Source organism: Chaetura pelagica, unplaced genomic scaffold, assembly GCF_000747805.2.
Source record: "Chaetura pelagica isolate M959 unplaced genomic scaffold, ChaPel_1.0 scaffold67, whole genome shotgun sequence".
Classification (NCBI taxonomy): Eukaryota; Metazoa; Chordata; class Aves; order Apodiformes; family Apodidae; genus Chaetura; species Chaetura pelagica.
In genome coordinates this window covers 5,646,448-5,666,326 of record NW_009954107.1, presented here as the reverse complement: position 1 = coordinate 5,666,326, position 19,879 = coordinate 5,646,448, and the positions used below count along the sequence as shown (strand labels likewise).

The 19,879-nt window shown below is 43.6% G+C and overlaps 1 protein-coding gene across 2 annotated transcripts in view; it reads right to left on the bottom strand.

Moving 5' to 3' along the window:
• Positions 1-14,136, bottom strand: part of LNX1 (ligand of numb-protein X 1, E3 ubiquitin protein ligase) — a 71,501-nt gene extending 57,365 nt beyond the window's left edge. The window contains exon 1 of one of the 2 annotated variants that reach the window (XM_010002499.1): positions 13,751-14,136. In XM_010002499.1, coding sequence (XP_010000801.1) covers positions 13,751-14,136 — 386 coding nt within the window. Of the gene's footprint in view, positions 1-9,789; positions 9,882-13,750 lie in introns of those variants that run through there. The other variant, XM_010002500.1, reaches the window with a different exon arrangement.
• Between the last annotated feature and the right edge of the window lie 5,743 nt (positions 14,137-19,879).

The following is a 19,879-nucleotide window of genomic DNA, read 5'->3' as shown; positions in this document are numbered from 1 at the left end:
TTTATTGTGAAGTAGATGAAACAGAGGCAAATGCATTTTGGAAGTATCTGTTATGCATTCCAGTTTATTAGCTCTAGAAGAAGGTTACTTGGTATCTGCCTCCCTTTTTAAATGTGTTTTGTTTACTTGGGTCATGTTAATATTATTCGAACATAGATTTAAAAAAAAAAAAAAAGCAGATCTGTGGGATTTAGCATTTATTTACTTTGTCAGCTCAATGTATTTAGTGCAAGTTTATATGTACACTATTTATCTTATTAAATGCTCTGTCCCGTTCTAGTATATTCTCTTCTGATCTATTTTGAACATCAAGACCATAACTGTAGCTGCCTTCAAATCTGCAAGTGCTAAGACCACTGGGGAAAGAGCAGAAAAAAATTGAAATGCAGCAGCCATTACTGTCCAGCTTCATTACACTCATGCTTGGGAAGAATAAAACAATAATGTACTGGGATTTAATGTCCTCTGAGGGAAGAAACTGGAAGTAGAATGTTTGCTAGAAACAACACACACTCAATCCACTAAAATTGTCAAGATATGCAAAATATAAATGCAATTAAAGAACATACACTGAGAAAATTTACAGGCACAACACCAAGGAAAGTACGTTTGTGTGGCCATAACCTTTATCCATGACAGCACAGAGCAGGTGAAAGGCAGATGCAGAGAACACAGCACAATGTGAACAATGGAAAACATGTGGGATGTGCAGAACTCTGCCAGTCCTACACCAGGGCCTGGGTCGCAGCAGGAGGACACAAGGAAGGCATGGGTTGCAATAGCCACCACTGGACACCCACAACGTGATCTTTGCAGCACTTCTAGGTTGATTTACTAATATTACTAATATTGCTATTTCCATCCCAGTCTGGGCTGGGGCAAAGTAACAACAACTGGCACTTTCAACTATGCTCATCCCCACAAACAGATCCCCATAACTGCAACAGTGTCAAGAGCAAAAAAGAAACATCAGTGTATACACACAGCATTTGGGAAATAATTGTGTTCATCATTTCTCCAGTAGTGCCATCTTCCTGCTATAATTACAAATCATGTAATAGTGCTCAAAGGAGAGATTGTGTTAAATGTTTAAACTAGAATCAATGGCCAGGCTCCTTGGGAGCTGACAAGGGCAAGTCACAACCACCTTCTGGGATTCCTGCTCCCACCGCAAAACCTGTTTGGCAAAGGGCTGCGTTGCAACATGTGCTCCTCATATAGAGCACTTGTTTCTGACTGTAATTTAGCCTCTTGGCAGGGGATGCTCATACATATCAAGTGAAACAGTCTTGCTCATCCATATCAGCCTACACATCCTCATATAGTAGCAGCAGTACAGCATACTCTGCTTCCAGTGGTCTCCTGTGGATCACGGGACACATTTGGTTAATCATGCCCATCTCCTCTCCATTACAGCCAGCTCCATGTGGGACATTTTCTGACCTTTAATATTTTTGGATTATAAAGTCCACAAGTGAAGGAACCTCTGCTGATACTCCCATGAAACCATTCCACTACTCATTTTACATGGGAAGGAAGGTTAAAAACACGAGTATATCACCAGTGTTAAGTGAATGTTTAAAATAACCAACAACAGGAATGCTTATTACATATGGGAGGAGAAAAGAAAATACCTGAATGATGCTTGCAAAAAGAGTACTGTCTGTTCTTAATAAAACACAAAACATAACAAGGCCATCAGTCTACTAATCTTACCAGTTCACTAAGTTCTGCAGAGGAGAGAGGAAAATACAATCCTTACAGCACGTCAGATTCCAAACATCCTCTGTTTCAGAGGTTACTAAAGTATTTATATTCTACATTAAAAATATATTATGCACTGTCTAGCCAATGATGGGATTGCAATGCCTAATACATAGAGAGGTGTAAGCTTCCCAATATGTAGACATGAAATGACTTTCTGACCTAAAACATTTGTTTCCTACCAACATGATTTCAAGAGGGTCAAGGAGGGAAAAATAAATCTCAAAGTAATACACTGATTAAATTTTGTAGCGGGAATTTATAGCACTAAAGATTTTTCCAGTAATTTATTTTATGTTATTTAGGCAAATAATATGCAATTAATTAGTAGAAGAGGAAATAAAAGATGAGCATGGCTCCAGTAAATGCAAATATCTTGTCTCAACCTCACTTCATGCAATGTGTCACAGCAGTGCTGTGGAGCAAGACAACTCCACAAGGACAGAGAAGTCAACAGGGATTCTTTCTTCCTCATCCAGGTATCCGTTATACTTAGCTCAGTGTCTCAACAAAAAGAAGAGAGAATGAATGCCAGAGCAGATGCAGCGATTGTTACAAATCTGATTTTCTGCCTGCACTGCTGAGAAGAACAAGACTTTATCAATAAAGGCTGATGGAGCTGTCAACAGAAATTCAACAGAAAGGAGATGGAAAATTCCTAGAAATATGGCTTGAATTACCCTCTGTTAGAGTCAAGCTCTTTTCCTTTGTATCAGGAGGACATAATGTTCAATATGGGCTTGAAACCCCATACAAGAGGCTTGAGAGGTGGGCCTGTGCAAACCGCATGAAGCTCAGCAAGGCCAATCACTTGGGTCAGAGCAATCCCAAGCACAATTACTAGCTGGGTGGAGAACAGATTGAGAGTAGTCCTGAGGAGAACTTGGGGCAATGATTGATGAGAAGCTCAACATGAGCCAGCAATGTGCATTTGCAGCCCAGAAAGCCAACGGTACCCTGAGCTGCATCAAAAGAAGCGTGGCCAGCAGGCCAAAGGAGATGCTTCTCCCCCTCTACTCTGCTCATGAGACCCCACCTGGAATATGGTGTCCAGTTCTGGAGCCCCCAACAAAAAAAAGGACATGGAGCTCTTGGAACGAGTCCAGAGAAGGGCTATCAAGACGACCAAAGGGCTGGAGCACCTCTCCTGTGAAAACAGTCTGAGAGAGTTTGGGTTGTTCATATTCTTAATCCCAAAATAGTGTTCATACCCAAGCCAGCAATCCTTTGGTGGCAGTGGAGTTTTAGTTATGCAGTATGACTAACAGATACCTCCACCGAGGTACCAGCTCCATATAGAGGGACCAGCCTGAACCCTCCTTTTGAAATAGGAGGCCCCAAGCAGCCACGTCTATGCTGTCATACAGGCTATGCTATTAGTCCAATGTTGTTGATGGTGTTACTATAAAACTTGTGCTTTTGTGTCCTTGTGCTTCCTTGTGCACCCAGTCACTGTATGGCTTGGCAGCAGAAGTGTGGGAAGCAGCTTGGACACGTCACAGGCCAAGATGCAGAAAATCAGTTCTAATTCCTGAATGCTAGCTCTGCTCATGGAAAAGGTCACAGAACACAGTCTGCTCTGTAGTACAGGGACCTTGAAGGTAGATTCCCCCTAAAGGTCAAGAGTGTTAAAAAAACCCAAGAAGATCCTCAGACCTACTAGTCTGCTCCCCTAAATGGAAGGAACTGTATTGCAGCTGATCTCAGAGCCAGTATTCAGAGCAGGATTTAAACTATGACAAGCACAAGAGCTCTGCAAGAGGAGTTCATATCCTTGTGTTGCAGGACATGCCAGTTCTTTCAGATTTGTCAGAGAAACAGCTCAAGGAAAAATTTCCTGGTCATGCTGCCAGTGCCAGCACTAAACTAGGTTAATTGTCGGAGAGATGCAGAGGCCAGCCAAACTTGCAGCATATGGCCTGTGTGGCTTAGCCTCAGATGAAAAACAAGAGTCTGTTGCTTGTGAGTAACCACCAATCCCCAGCAACTCGCATAATCTCAAACCTTCCTCCTACCCCACTGGCCCTCCAGGGCTCCCCCCATGCTTCCTCCTCTCTGGTTTCCATCCCAGAGCCAGCCTCTGTGTGGGATAATGTTTGCCCCCCCCACGCTCCCATTACATGGCCAAGGCATGTAATCACACTTATTATGAGCAGCCTGCACAAAGATCAGACAGAACTGAGACATAACTCATTCATGAAAAGAAATCTTTCTGCTAGCCATAATTATCACATTACCCTTCCAGCTTGGCAGGGTTTCACTTTTTACGGCTGGCTCAAGTTTTACTCTTGGCAACAAAATGTATTTATTGAGATTGACACTGGCCAACATCAGCCTTCTCCAAAGGTGTGAGAAGACTCCAGCCATGAGAAAACATGCCAGCAGAGGAAAAGATCTAATTCTGATCTTGAGTGTGTGTAGGTAGGTGTGAATGGAGTAAAGGCAAGTTTCATGCACACACAGAAAGAATAAAACAGGATCTTTCTCAAAGTATAACTGAAATGCCAACTTTCATTACACACAACATTCCCAAGCAGAATCAACAAATTCTTAAAGCTCTCAAAGGGTTTATAATTTCTGGAGCTGTACCAGACAAATCTGTTTCTCCACCTAGGGTCACAATGCTGGGGAAAAGATGCTAACCAGCTACTCATGCCATCTCTAACCCAGGCTGTGGAACCAGGCAGGATGTGCAGGTGAGGAAAGGGAGAGGGTGGCAGAAGGTAGGGGAAAGACAGAATCACAAGGTTTGCAGCTTGCTCCCTAAATCATTGCCACTATCTCCCCCTTTGCACATCATTAGGAAAACAGGGACTTGTGCTAGCAAGGGCAGCCTACCTCGTTCATTACCTCATGAGAAAACTCATGAAACACAGCAGCCAAACTCAGCCGTGGCTGCAGCATCCTCCTGACATGAAGTATGAGGATCTCCCAAACCTGCTAGGAATGGTGGCCTTGGGTCTCAAAGCCTCCCACAGACTCGGCACTGTGTGCATGAGATGGTGGAGTAGGGTCAGATACAAGGCAGGGAGGGAACAGGTTAGGGTAGTGACACTAGCTGTTGCTGGACCTGTTGGGAGACATCCTGGAGGTCTGAAGGAAAACACAACTCCTGGGAGGATCTGCTGCCCTTGCAAAGAGCTTGGGGAGAAGTAGAGGGAGCCTGAGGGTGACCAGTGCCTGCTGGGAGCCTGATGGTGACCAGTGCCTGCTGGTCACCTGCACCACAGAACCTACTCAGAGTCAATATATGATAATACCCAGATCAGAAGCTTTCCCAAAGAAAGAGTCAGGAACCAAGAAGACTGTATTTCTTGCTTCTACTCAAGATGTCAGTTTGCCATGTTTCCATACCCCTTTGTGAGGCTGTAGCACAGAGGTGAAACTAATAAGCAGCCCTTGATTCACCCCATGCCTTTCTGCTTTAATTCACCTCAATTTTGCTTTCCCTGAGAGGCATCCAATTCTCGTATGCTAGAAAAATATCTTGACCTTCTACCTGAGCATGCTTTATCCTGGCTATTTAATGCAGATGTTCTAAGTATTTCATTTATATTTTCATTCAAGAGTCTTTTAATTCAAGCCTTGCTTTCCAACACTTCCAGCTCTAATTAACCTCACAGCTTCACTCCAACAGATTTCCATACACTCAGCTTTGCACAGATTAAGAAGACCAATACATGGCTTTTGCAGTGGACTAACACACAAGCCCAAAAGGCACTCCAGGCTTATCAGTACTGCCATAAATAATGTGCGCCTTGGCTCCCCAGCTCCTCTGCAACTAACTTCACAAGCACACACCTGAAGACAGACACAAGTTTCCCCACTGAGCTGAAGAGAAATTCTTCTGGAAATAAATTAGGCACAGAATTAAGGTCAGTACTGGTAGGGGGCTAGGAAGGTGCACCTAGTATCTTGACCTAAATCATGTTTACTGTAAAAACGATGTGCCCAAGGAACATGGAGAGACAACTGGTGCTTGTGTCGCTTCTTTGTAAATTGAATGAACAGAAAAAAAAAATAAATACTGGCTATTCCAACCCAAAGTATTGTTTTGAAATTTAAGAGAGTAGTTATCATAAAAATTATATGGGGAAACTTGATACAGTTAATTTGGTGAGATTTCTTGGACTGTTTAAGTAAAACCCAAGAGGGGTAAGAAAAAAAATAATTATTTGCACAAGGAAGCAGGTTCTGCATTTCACTCTAACAAACAATAGATTTTAAAATACATGGCTTGGTTCAAATTAGTGGGGTGGATCTAGGGGTGGATTACTAGCACTGACTAAGGCCAGGAGCTATTTAATCCTTGGAGGGAAGCAGTGCCAGCAAGCATGGCTGCCACGGGCTCCCCAGTGCCCGAGCTGTGCTGAGCACACGCGATTCCCGGCACCTTCCCAGGCACTTGCTCCATCAGCACAGCCACGTGCCAAAAGGGTATTAGGTTGGAAACCACCACATGCTTTCCATGTGACTGAGGTCCTCAAAGGGACAAGGTGAGGTTATTCACTGGCTAGTCTTGCATCTTCTTTCCCCTCCCAATTTTATTTCTAAGTGGCTTATTGAGCTCAAATTGCAGAAAATCCTTCTATTGAGAAATACCCCACCTGCTTTGAAGTGAGAGGGACAGCAGTGGAGATTGGCAGGAGCAGTGCCTCCAGGTCCTCACACCCAGGAGAACTTCCTGCAGTGGCCACAGGCTGCCTCTCCAACCACATAATTTTTAGCCAGGGGGAATAACATACCCCAACATAAAAGTGTGCTTGGGCAAGTATTTCCTTTCTGAAGATATTTTAGGTAAGAAAGAAAGAGAGCAGGTGCCTGTTGAAGCAGCTTCACAGGGATATAAAGGAGAAAGTATGGACTCTGGATTGGCATCTTCTCTAGACCCATGCAGATCCTAACAATGCCAAGAGCCATTGGGCTAGTAAGGCTCCATCCCACAACCACTCAGATGTTCCTTGAGGTTCCTCATGGATTTCACTTGTTCTTCAGCCAGATGTTTTCAAAGGCTCCCTGCTCTGGCTGGTCCTCATGATTCGACTAAGAACAAGGACAAGAAGAGCATCCGTGTGGAGATCTTTCCTGGGGGCAAGGGAGGCACAACAGACAATGGCAAGGGAAGTGGTTCTAGAGCAGGCAACAGTGTCAGGAGATATGTATATGCTTGCTGAGAATACCGGTAATTACCAGGCCTCTAATAGAAAACTAAAAACAACAGCACACAACAACTGTCCCACCAAGTGCCACTGCAACACATCCACACATTTTGTTTTCCTATCCATGTGGCTCCCAGCTGAAGTGCAAAGATCTGACACAGCCTTTCTCCAGTTTCATTTCTCCTTTTCCAGTTTCTTAAAATCACCTCTTTATTTCTTAGATTCCAGAGCCTGCATCTCTAGATGGGCTTTGGGCTATACTGTAATCTCTATTCCCCAAGCCACCCTTTCCGCACTTATGAAAAAAGATGCCCTCAAATCAAAGCAGAGCCCTGCAGTGCAACACAAATAGTGTAATTTTGTTTGAACAGGGTAGGAGGGAAGAGATGGGCTGTATGAGCAGGCAGTAGTGTGAATCCCAGTGCTTTTACGCTTTCTCTTGTGCCAGCAAGCAGTGAGTGTTATGAGGTCCCCAATGGTCCTTCAGTTCTTCCCTCGCTGCTCACACCTCCCCGGAACCCTCCTCCCCCTCAGCTGGTATCTCTGGTGGCTGTCAGCCAACAAAATAATGAGTCGTACTGAGGCTGGTGTGTGTACTGGCCAGCAACCAAAGATAGTGTGATAATGAGACAAAAAGTTTTCTGCTTACTACAGTCTACTTTGAAGCTGTGGGGCAAGCCATCAGATATGCTATTATATGGTGGTGGATGGTCTGTTGCATGTGGGGAAGGATTTACAAAGCTGTTTTGGTGGACTTTGGGACACAAAAGGACTGGGATGGTAAACCTGTGCTTCTAGGAGCAAGGATGTCCTGGACACCTGTGCCCATGCTGTCCCACTCACAGAACTTTGCACGAAAAACATCCTGCATACAAGAGCATGAGCAACCTATGTAGCAACCTGTGTGTTTTAACATTTGTATAAACCGATTAAACAGGACTGAAAACAGCATTACACTTTCTCTTTCAAGTGCTGCTATGAGAGGGGACATTAAATACATTCCACAGATTAGTACATCAGTGCCTTGTGCGGCATCCAGCAGCAGCCAGAGGCAGCAAATAGACAAGAAGGAGGAGGAGAAATTCCTGAAATGAGCCCAAACTGCCCAGTGTCCTTTTGGATTATGTCAGCCCCAGCAAACCCTGCTTCCCTCTGCCCCAGAGATGGAGTGGTGTGCAAGGTCCTGAGCACCAGCTTCTGGCACCAGGATGCATACAGTGCTGGGCACCTGGGAGGGGATGTGCACCCACTGCTGACAACCAAAGATGCATGCCCGTTCAGTTAAGAATGACTGCTGATATCAGGGAGACTAACATCTCTGTGGGTTAGAAGACTAAATATGTAAGAGATTAATAGCTACTGTTTGTCATAGCCCTTTACCCTGGGAGAATCAGTGAACCTGAATTCCCCAAGAAAAGCAAGTAGGCTGCATCTGTGCCTGTGCTGATTTATCTCATCAGTTTGTTTTCGTGGAAACTAGATGCTCCAGATGCCATTGTTTCCATTACAAGTGTTTATCTGCTCTGCTTTGAGGTTGATTGCTCCTGTAGCCTGCTTGGTTTAACTGCTTTTAGTTTTCATTTTTGGTTGGTTTTGTTGGTTTGGTTTTTTTGGTTTTTGTTTTGTTTTGGCTTTTTGTTTTTTTAAAATTAATGTTCTTAAACAAAATACCAGCAAATTAAAAGGAAGGCATAGCTTCAACCCCAGATCTGTTAAATGCTTTAAGACGACCTATAACATACAGAAATCCTGAGTGGTTGTAGGCAGTGTGACTAAATTATTAATAGCTGCCATGCACATCACACAAGGATCTCAAAAGGGGAGTTTGTGTTTCTGCAAAACACTGCTATTTTTGTCTGACAGTAGAGACAACACCACTTGGAAATGAGTCTCATTGGTAGTAATCACAACTGTTACTAAAACATCCACTGTAGGCACAATACAGTCATTTTTCATTTTTGAGCAGAATTAGCCATTTCATTCATTATCTCAAGGAAGATCTTAGAGTTTATAATATGTTAAAACATAAAACCCCTACCATAATTAAAATATACTTAAACAAATACCTCTTTCTATTAATAAAAGCCATATTAACTAGTACAATAACACTCAAGCATAACTTGAACTGGTATAATTTACAGGTTATATCAGAGCTTTGTTCTTATGGTTTGGAGAGATCAGCTATGGGATTGTTAGAGGTGGGGTTTTTTTTAAGATCTGAAGATATATATGTGGATTGCTTCATTTAAGCTTGCATTATAGAGAAAATAACATTCCACACAATATGGAATACACAAAGGAGGGAAACTTTTTTCTTGTTTCAAGTGAATTATTTCTGGTGGAAGCTTCTGAGCATTTTGCTACAGGCATGCAGCTTTACACACAGAACATTATGCATGTACATGCAGAAAGCGCTCTACTAGGGGGTGTCTCTCCTGATGCCCTCCTCTATTCCCAGCTCCCCTGCAAAGCTTGTTATGGGAAATAAGACACAGATTCAGAAATGAAAAAAAACAAACAACACAAAACAACTAACAAACCAAACAACCACCAAAAACAGCGGCACAGAAAAGCAAGTTGATACTGAAGAGGCAGCTTCACTCAGTACGTCTCAGCTGCTTCCAAAGCAGAAAGCAATGGGGACATGCTGCTATTATTAGCCCTCTGGATGGGAAGCAGCTAGTTTGCAGCATGGTTTGAAGCTGCAGGCAAGATGTTGCAGGATTTTCTTTGCACATACACACACTGATAGACACACAGGCAGACAGACCGACCCCCCAAAACGCTGGTGGGCGAGCCCCTTCCCATCACTCAGGCGAGACAGACAGACAGAGAGCACAACACTGGCGCGACTGTGCGTACTCACAGCTCGGAGTACAAGAAGTGCAGGTTGCCCACATTGTCTATGTAGTTTGCAGGACTTAGCCAAGGTAGGACCAGTAACAGGAGAGCCTTCATTTTCAGTGCAGGCTGGCACTGCTGTTAGATTTCCTCCTTCCCACTGTCTCTCCGTGCTGGTGGGACACACAACATGAAGCTTTTGTGCCAGCCAAGCCCCTTCTAAGCCAGCCTTTCCATTTCAACGCAATGGTAGCACATAATGAATCGAGCTTAAATCCCTTAAACGAAGCTACACTGCAAAAATCATTGACCTGTAAGAGGATTACTTGATCTGACTCTCAGATGGGTAGATGTGAGGGTTTAGGGACAGCACAGCGTGGTTGGCGAGACAGTGACTTATGCTGCAGAGGAGAGTGATGCTCGAGGAAGAGACCTGCCTCCTGCAGGATTCAGAGTGGTTCTTCAGAGGCAGCTGGTACATTTACATCACTGCCCACAAGCAGATGGGTTACGAGCTAAACTGCATCACAGAAGGGTGTAGCTGTCTGACAAGAGGGGAAAAAATGCCCCCCGTGGAGTTTTGAAGCAGGCAATATCAGAAAACCACACCTTTTTAAAGTAAAACACCACAAAAGATGACAGCCAACTGCTAGCTGTTTGCACCTCAGTCTGAATTCCCCAAATCCAGACAGATGTTTTTGTGCAAACATAAATCATGCAATAATCCAAGGACATGTCTCTTCTCGGGGTTGTTTTTTTTTTTGAAGGATGCAAGAACAAACATTTTAAATAAGGATGCTTTTCATGGACTATTCTATGGTAACCAACATTAAAAAAAAAAGTTTTCTCATCAGTTACAAAGCATAAAACAGTAAACTCACCTTGTCCCATCAGTGACCTCATCTCTGATCAGGGCAAGCTTTCATTTTCTCTCTGACAACCAGGATTGGTCCGAGCCTGAATCATGCAAGAAATGCGAGGGCTGCCGACTGCCCTGGTGACTCCAGCAGAGTCTACTTTAATTTATTCACTGGGAACACAGATCACGTTCAGTCGAGATTTCAGATGGGCTCTGAGCTGTTCTTGCCGCAGGCTTCGGATTGTTTATGATCATTATTTTATTTTTTTTTATTAGCAAAGTCACATGCTTTCTCTCTCCTCTATTGATTCACCAGAGTTAAGGAGAACAGCATCAGCTCAGTCTGCTCAATCTGTGCCTGGGCATGCTGGAGCTGGTGCCTGAAGAGCACAATGCCCTTCTCCTCTTCTATCCTGCCGTGAGCTGGAGGTGGGATGGGGAGGGAAGTTATTGCCTTTCTGAGAGTGAAATCAGGCAGAGGCATATCTGTGGTGATAATTAATGCCGTGCTTCAAAAAAATAAAGGTACTGCACAGTCTACACAAGTACAAGGTTGCAGATGTCCCCCTTTAGGGGTCACTCAGAAAGTTCCCTCCTAACTCTTCCCTTGGGTAGGAAAGCCACTGAAGCAGCCCTATCCACCCCCTGGAAAGCTGACCCCCATCAGTCAAGGTTCCCCATGATTTCCTACTTGCCTGCTTCTGCTCTTTCACCACAAGGCAACTCAGCTCTCCACACCAAGGAAGGAAAAATCCACCTTATGAGAGACAAAGAAGAGGCTGCCCAGCCTATGTAGCACTGCCTTGTGCTTGCCCTACCTTAGAGGTTTTAGGGTTTGTTGGGAAGGGAGATCATTGCTCCATCTCTCCTGTCCCCTCCTGTGGGGTTTAAAAGCTGGGACTTGGTGGGGAGATCCTGAGGACAGAGGAGGAGGGACAACAAAAGTCTTTAGTACATATTACTATGCCAATTCCTCCTAACCGTGGTTGGGCTCAGGCCAAGTGAGCCACAAGCATGGAATCTTGAAGGGAATCCTGAGGGGAAAATCAAGGCATTCAGTAGCAAGCACTGGAAAAGGCTTTTACAGGATCAATGGTTTGCAACACTGCAATTCTCCAAGGCATCTATGTGAAGAGTTGATTTACTACTTGCTCAAGGAGAAGGAACCAAGATACTGGAATGTCCATGTAAGAGAGTGGAGACTAGGAAACAGGAATTGTGCTAGTTGTGTGGCTTCTGTGTAAAAAAACTAATCATAATTCCAGTTTGCTTGTTTAATTGTGTGAGGGGTTTCCCTGCTACTTTTATGGCCACAGCTCCCTTATCTCAAAAAATAAAGAAAAAAAAAAAGACAAAAAGGAGGATCTAAAATACATTTAAGTCATCTATATGTATAGCAAAATGCATTAGGGGTTTTGTAGCTGGAATCACTGTAGAGAAACAATCTCAGTGACAGCAGCCCACAGAAGATTCAGTCCCTTTACCTATATGACTATTGGTCTGTATTTGAGGCCTGTTAGAGAAGTACCAAAGGCAAAAACCATAACTTTGCTATTTTTTTTCCCTTAGCAACAGAAGACTAACCATGCAGAGCACTGCTGGCCTGTAGGCTGGTGCCACCTCTCCTTATGCCACTGAAACAGCAGCACCCTCAACAAGGAAAGCCAGGTTCAGAACTGAGTGGGCCAAGGGCACTGAAATCCAGAAGTATATGAAAAGTGGGCTGTTGCCCATTTAAAGGGTTTTATTGCTAATGGCTATTTGTTGTTTTTTTTTTGTTTGAGGTTTTTTCAGTTTTAGCAAGGCAAATTAGCCAACCTTGTTTTTTGTTTGTTGGTTGGGTTTTTTTTGTTCTTGATTAAACCACAATGACTTCAGTGAATATGGTAAATAAATTCCTTGTGAGAATTCAGGTGTTTTAGGAAGTATCATCTCCAGTTCAAATGGAGATGTGATTAAATGGCAGACTGTAGATCCATTTCTGGTTACAGGGTTCAATAGAAGCCTGCAGCCATGTGAACACACCTCCATGCTCTGGCTTACCAGCCTGCTCACCAGGGATGCTCTGGCCCTCAGTACTACTATGTCTGTGAAGGAAGGTGCCCCCAGCAGCAGCCCTGCACTGCTTCCCCTGGGCTTCCTCCACAATGCACAGCACACATCTAGGAATATGATTCACACCGGCAAACCACAGGGGAAATAATTTCACTGAACAACAGATACAGGCCTCAAAAAAGGCATCTCTTAGATCCCACCTCTCATCAAATCCATGGTACTCTTACTGAGGCTATGCTGAAGCATTTGCCTGCTATCAGAAATCACAGCCCCGAATGTAACTCTTTACTTTCTGCCTTCCTTTTGAAAAGCAGAAGACCCAAGACAAAAGCAGCAGCACATGCTTTTAACCTGCAAAATGGAGGATCATTCATCACCAGTTCTCTTCTTGCAGAGGAACTAAACTGCTCCCTGGAGATGTCTCTCCAAAACACAGGAGAAAGGGCGCCCTGGCCACCAGGAGGGGTAATCCTGGACGGGGAGTCCAGCCCTTAGAGCTCTTCCCAAACCACCTTAGAGAAGCCAGGGCTCTGCAAGGCCCATGGTGCAGTGCATGGGTAAGTGCTCACCTGGAAGAAAGGAGCACTCAGCTCCAACGACCAATACCAAACCGGAATCTTTTCCACTCTACTTCTCATATAGGTCATTTGTGATTCAAAAAGGATTGAAGAAAGGACAATTATAAAACCCTTAATGTACTACTAAAATATTTATGGTAGCTCAGCTTCCCAAAACTCAGAGATCTCTTTGGATGACTAAATACACCACTCCATTATGCAGCTAACCACAAGGTATTCACCCAGAGCCGCTAATGATAGCACAAAGTACCTTGAATCCATTTGAGTGAGGTATTGTCATATACATGGACTAAATTCAGCTCTACATTGACAGTACTGTAGGTATTCATTGGGACTGAAATCTACAAATATTTCTTTACACAAATTGTCTGTTTTAATCAGCATCAGTCAAAGATATTTTTTTCCTCTCCTTAAAAAAAAACAAAAACAAAAAAAACACACAAGACAAACAAAACAAAACAGGGTGAAAAAGAGGTCTATCAATAAAAACTTACTGGGTTTGGAAATGCTGTTTGAGGTGACCTCGTTGCACGACCTCTGAGCAGTGTTCTGTGAAAGGGCAGCTAACCATTAGCTTGTCCAGGAGGTTATTCACTAGTATGCTAGACTTCCTGCACGTCTGGAGGATCACAAGCTTGCGGTCCATGGGGCAGAAGTCTTTTTCCACGAGGAAGTTTGTAAGGCAGGCTGTGCAGAAGGTGTGACCACAAAGCGTGTCTAACGGCTGAAGCAAAGGTTGCAGGCAAATGTGGCATATCAGATCATCATCTACTTCTTCTGTGTAGCTGTACAAGTGGTTTTCTTCTGGCAAATGTGCTTGTCCGCAGGTGACACAGAGTGCTGGGGAGCTATCCTCCATTTCTTCTTCTTTCTGGCTCATCATCAGAACTGATGTAATTCAAAAGAGGACAACCAAATGCCTGGCCTGTTTTCTATTTGTGAGAAGCACAGCAAGGCTTGTATGCCATCAAGATCTGTGGGGAAGAAAGCCACAGGGTTATGCTCTGGATTGTTTTCTCTTGCCATACTTACAGTATGTGTCTGGATATGAAGCACTCTAGAGAGTTTTAAGCAATGATATGGAGAAAACAGAAAAAAAAAAGAAAGAAAATTAACTCTGGGGACTTACTTTCTCTTAAATCTAGCTCAATTTACACAATTACTCTCATTGTAAAGAAAGCTGTCAAAATAGGGAGAAACACTGCAGGCAGTTAAAGGTTGAAAACCTTAAATTAGCATTTAATTGCAGTTCCAGTCAGATGACTTTGTGGTCACATTACTTCTGCTGGAAAAGCAGCATCGTGTAGGCAAACACTGTGAGGCTCTGTGCAGAAATACAGGTAAGAATATAGGTTACTGCCCAATGCACCTCCTTTGCATGGTGAGGGAGAGCAGCAACACAACAGTTAACAACATACCAGGGTACAGACACTGTACATGCAGCTGGAGGGGGGAAACTCTTGGGGTCATGAGGATTTAGAGCTTGGGACCCTCTAGACCATCCTCTTTCCACAGCAGCAATAGATCTTTATGGTTTTCAAAGCATTGAATACAAAACCCCATCGTTTATGTTGACATTACACGGTGACATTACAGACAGCAAGAATGTTATCTGGGGAGAGTTCAGATCTTCATTGTCTTGTCTCACAGAACTGGCACCCTATGTTCAAAGTTGATTTGCTTATCCCCCCGTGGCACTGCTCTGAATGTCTCAAGTCAAGCAGTTATAACCATCTGCACCAGCATAACCAGCTCAAAACTTCATTTTCCTTTCCAAAGCACCAAATTACTGTGAGGGTGACAGAGATCTCTAGAGGTCCCTTCCAACTCTGACAATTCTGTGACTCTATGAAATATCTCATGCACTGAAGTCCACAACACAATGCCAAGTACTGTAGCACCCCAAATTAGGGCTATTCCCTTAATAATTTTATTACAGAAACTACAAACTCAATTGGCTCTGGCCTGAGTACCTGCCTGCTGGTATTTTAAAGATGTAAATACTTCTGTGGGTGGCAGCAAACCCTGACTGCTTATTGGAGCACTTTTGCCTCACTTCATTTATGCTTATTTTGATACATTGCTTAGAAAATAAACATGAAGATATAAAATATGCAATGGCCTAATTACTACTCTTGCTTGAAAATGTAAATCTTATTTGCTGCTCAGCCATAAGACTGTACCCTTGCTTCCAGCTTGTCTTAATTTGCTGAGACAATGTGTCAGCCTCAGACACACACATTTAAGGGCAAATTAGAGAACAAATTAAAATAAATAATAATCTATGACAGAGCACATTTTTCTATAAAATAAAACCTTATTTTTATGCAAAGCTCATGGGCTCTAAACCTGAGAAATTATACTTTAACATGGCAGGGGTTTTCTGACATAAAGGTAAAATCATAGCCCAACTAACTCTAACCAGATGCTTAAATGTCAAACATTCACTTTAATGCTTTCCTAGAACCTATTCTTATGTGGCAATTACACTAAGTGGCTGCATAATACTACTTGTTGCTTGCAAGGCTAAGTTCTGCAGAGGCTCTCTGCCCTGATTAGCAGTAGCTTCATTTAAGATAAATTCATTGCCCGTTAGAATTCTTGCGACATTTGAAAATACTCCATACTGTGGCAAATGTTTTCTTTCATAAAAATATTCACCAAGGTCCCACAAACAACCCTTTGTGAAGAAACAAACATCTTCCCATGGTTCAGAAAACACTTTTACTTTCTATCTTAATATGGGAATTAAACCCAGTATTATTTGGTTCTACTAAGGTGACACACATCAAAATGAATCAAGACAAAAGATGGTAATGAAGCTGAGTTGGGGACTATTTGGGCACTGAAAGTGTCTCCTGGCAGGCAGCTTTTAGCCAGCTGGTGTTTGACTTACCAGTACGTGTGCTTCACAGAGCGAGAAGGAAGCTGATCTCTGCCTCATCCCTCACTCCTGGAGGGAGCCAATCTGAAGTCAACAGGGACGCTTGCAAGAATAGCTACACATAGCTTGGGAATTTGCAGGATTACAGCTTTAAAAATACCCATAAAATTAATATTAAATCAATAACGCATGACAAAAATAGCATTGCTTTATGACCTCTGTTCTTTCCTAAGCTTCTGAAATGCCTTGCAGGCAGGACAACCATGGGAGCAGGCATTGTCATAGAATCATAGAATGACTTGGGTTGGAAGGGGCCTCTAAAGGTCATCTAGTCCAACCCCCCTACATTAAGCAGGGACATCTCACACTAGAACAGATGGCTCAGAGCTCCATCAAGCCTGACCTTGAATGTCTCCAGGGATGGGGCTCCCACCACCTCTCTAGGCAATCTGTTCCTGTGATCCACCACTGTCATAGTAAAGAACTTTTTCTTAATGTCCAACCTACATCTACCCTTCTCTAGCTTGAAACCACTTCCTGCTGTCCTATTATTACATGCCCTAGTGAAGGTATTGGAAGGTCGCTAAAAGTCCCCCTGGAGTCTTCAGGCTGAACAACCTCAACTCTCTCAGCCTGTCTTCATCAGAGAGGTGCTCCAGCCCTCTCATCATTTTCATTGCCCTACTCTGGAGATGCTCCAACAGGTCCACATCCTTCTTGTGTTGGAGGCTCCAGAGCTGGATGCAGTACTCCAGGTTCTCTCCCGCCATATCCTCTTGTACCAGCACACAGAGCTGGACTGTGTGGGTGCTCTCCGCATGCACCACACACCAGGATATGGTCAACCCCAACATATTGTTGCCTCATGGATGTCCCCAAGGACAGAAACTCTTCCTGCTGTCATGAGACCCGACATGCAGCTCTCAGCAATGAATCTGCTAAAAGCTGGACCCAAAGCCCTCCTCTTAGGCAGAAGCAGCCCACAAGATTGGGAGCACAAGCATCTGAAAGGCTCCTTCTAGCTTTTTGCCCCAACCCTAAAAGTACTGCTTCTCTGTTCCCACATGTGCAATATATCAACTCCCCTGACACAAACTAGGTGCAACTGGGAATGGTGCTACAGCTCCAAAGCAACTACAATTATTCCACAACGACAATGGAGAAACAGGCATCTCTGCCCTGAGGCCATGCTCTGCTGCAGCAAAAATGGTGAGAGAAGCCCCAGTGAATGCAAAGCCAGCCTGTGCTGGCCACTTACAGATGCTCTTTATGAACTTGACATGCTAATAATGCATTGCTAGTTAAATGAAGTGCAGGTGCTGGGAGCTGCACCTGAATTTTACAATGTTTACATGAATTAAAAATACATGCTAAGGCACAGAGAAACAAAAACATCTGGGTTGATTAGTAACAGGCATTGAATTTTTAGGAGGACTTAATTCGGATCCTATGGCCACTGTTATTAAAAAAATTTAGACTAGAAAACAGCACATTCTGGAGGAAAAAAACAAATCCTATCAGCCTCTTCTGGCTAATATGGTCCATGTTCACCCATGATGCATCTTCTTAAATCGCTGGACATATCAAGCAGTGAAATGATCACTTTCTGCCCTTGGGAGGTGAGGATACCACCACAGTATGGAGGATGTGCAGTGGAGTTGTTACACAGATTCAGTCAGAGGCAGACATTGTTTGCAGTCACTTGTATTTATAACATTTATGTGCTGTCTCAACAAGCTATGTAATTAATTTCATGTCCTTTTAGGAAGCTTAAAGCTTTAAGCTTTGCTAATGGTTCCTCTTGAACAACATATGAGAGAGGGAAAAGGGGATTTAAAATTGACCTGCTGATAACCAGTGTGTATTTCTACTTCTATTAACTGTGAATAATTACATACACTTTGAGCAAGAAACCCTGTACAGGTAGATAGCAAACCTTAGCTAAATGAAAAAAGGCAATCAATGCCTAGCTGAAAGTCTCTTCTTCAAGGCCCGTGCTTGGGGGAGGAGAAAGAGAGGGGAAAGGAAGGGAAAGGAATGCTATGTCCACCTGCAGCCAGTGTCAACACCATTGGCAACCTCAGCACGGGGAGGATGTCACCCTGGCAGTCTCAGGCTGGCTTACAGTGAGACCTGTATTTACAGGGATGCTGCACGGATGATTGGCAGGAGGAGCTTTGAGAGGTGGTGGTTGTGCCATGCCCAAGACAATGCCAGCGTTACCACTCTGCTGCTATGCAGGATGTTCCAAACAACTTGGGTCCCAGGTTTAGCACAATGGTACAGCACATAACACTGCTTGGCTTAGATAAATAAAATTAACTATTGATTTGTAAGAACTTCACAGTAAATCAAGCTCCAGCCCAAGACAGAGACCCAAAGTACAAGAATATGGTGCAAATAACGAAGGAAGAACACCATCATCCTGTATATCCATATTGCTGAGCTTTCATCCACAAGCTGGGACAAGAATGGTCACGTCAAGGCAAGAATTATCTCCCAGGGCTGTGACCACAGTGAAAGGCAGTATCTCAGTAATATATTTTTGTAAATGGTTACCCAACAGACTGCACTGATTTGAATGAGTTTGCATCTTACAAGTCTTCACTGCTTAGGAATTTGCAGCCACCAGAAGCTGCAAACCCAGACAAAAAGCATGGACAATAAACACAGAGAGTAGGTAGAGAGATTCCCTTTCATTTCCTTGCACAGCCAAGCCTGTAGTTGCCCCATCCCAACGGAGCATTTAAGCAACTTTAAGCTTAAATCCTGACTTACCATCACAGATACACTGGCTGCAGGGTGGCAAGAGAAGGGCTGGCAGAGCTGAGCGGCACAGCCCCTCTCCCTCCGCCCCACCACACGTCAAACGTTAACCCAGCAGGTCAGGAGGCTGCGCTTGGAAATGGCATGGCACGAAATGGAAGAAGCTTCAGACAGGACAAAATGAGCAACCAAGGCTAAAAGAGAAAGAATTAAGTGATGAAAGATAGTAAGGCAGTGGATAACACAGGAAGGAATAAATAGATGCCTAAAGGCCAGAGAAACAGTGATGTGGAGCCTGGAAGGAAGCAACTGGCTTAAATGCCAGAGGGGGAAAGACAAGCCAGTGAATAGGTGCCACTGGGATATGAAGGAGCAACATAGATGAGCTGTAAAACAGGTAAAGGAAGTTAGCTCCAGTAGCTCTGAAGTAGCATGGCTTAGGGATACCAAAAACTGCAGACTAAAGTGAAAGAGTGGCCAGCATGAAAAGGGAAAATGACTTCTGGTACAGCAAGATGGCTAAATATTAGTTGGTATTGGTTTGTTGTTTTTGTGTTTGGTTTTTTTTCACTCTGTATTTAAGTAACACATTCTACAAATGTTTTTTTATTTTTGGACTCTGAGCGTGTGCATAACAAATCCTATATCTGCTGATTACAGTGGGATGCCTTTTCATGCCCTGTTTCTCTACAGCACAACTCTGTAAGAGGTAGAGGTACTGCCAAAAGAGCTGTTGTGCTCTTCTTAGCTGGACTGTGATAAGATAGTCATGTTGTCATTCTTCCCCAGCACCTGTATGGGCTGTTATATTCTACAAAGTACACCTCTAAATGATTATCCTTTTACGTGGTTCAGCGTGGCACTGTATGGTCAAAATTGCTAGGAAAGTTGGCATCTTTAACTCTTCAACTATGCTTTAGCTCAGCTGCCAATGGCTAGATGTTGGCAGATCAGGAGATGTGGCCATTGTCCC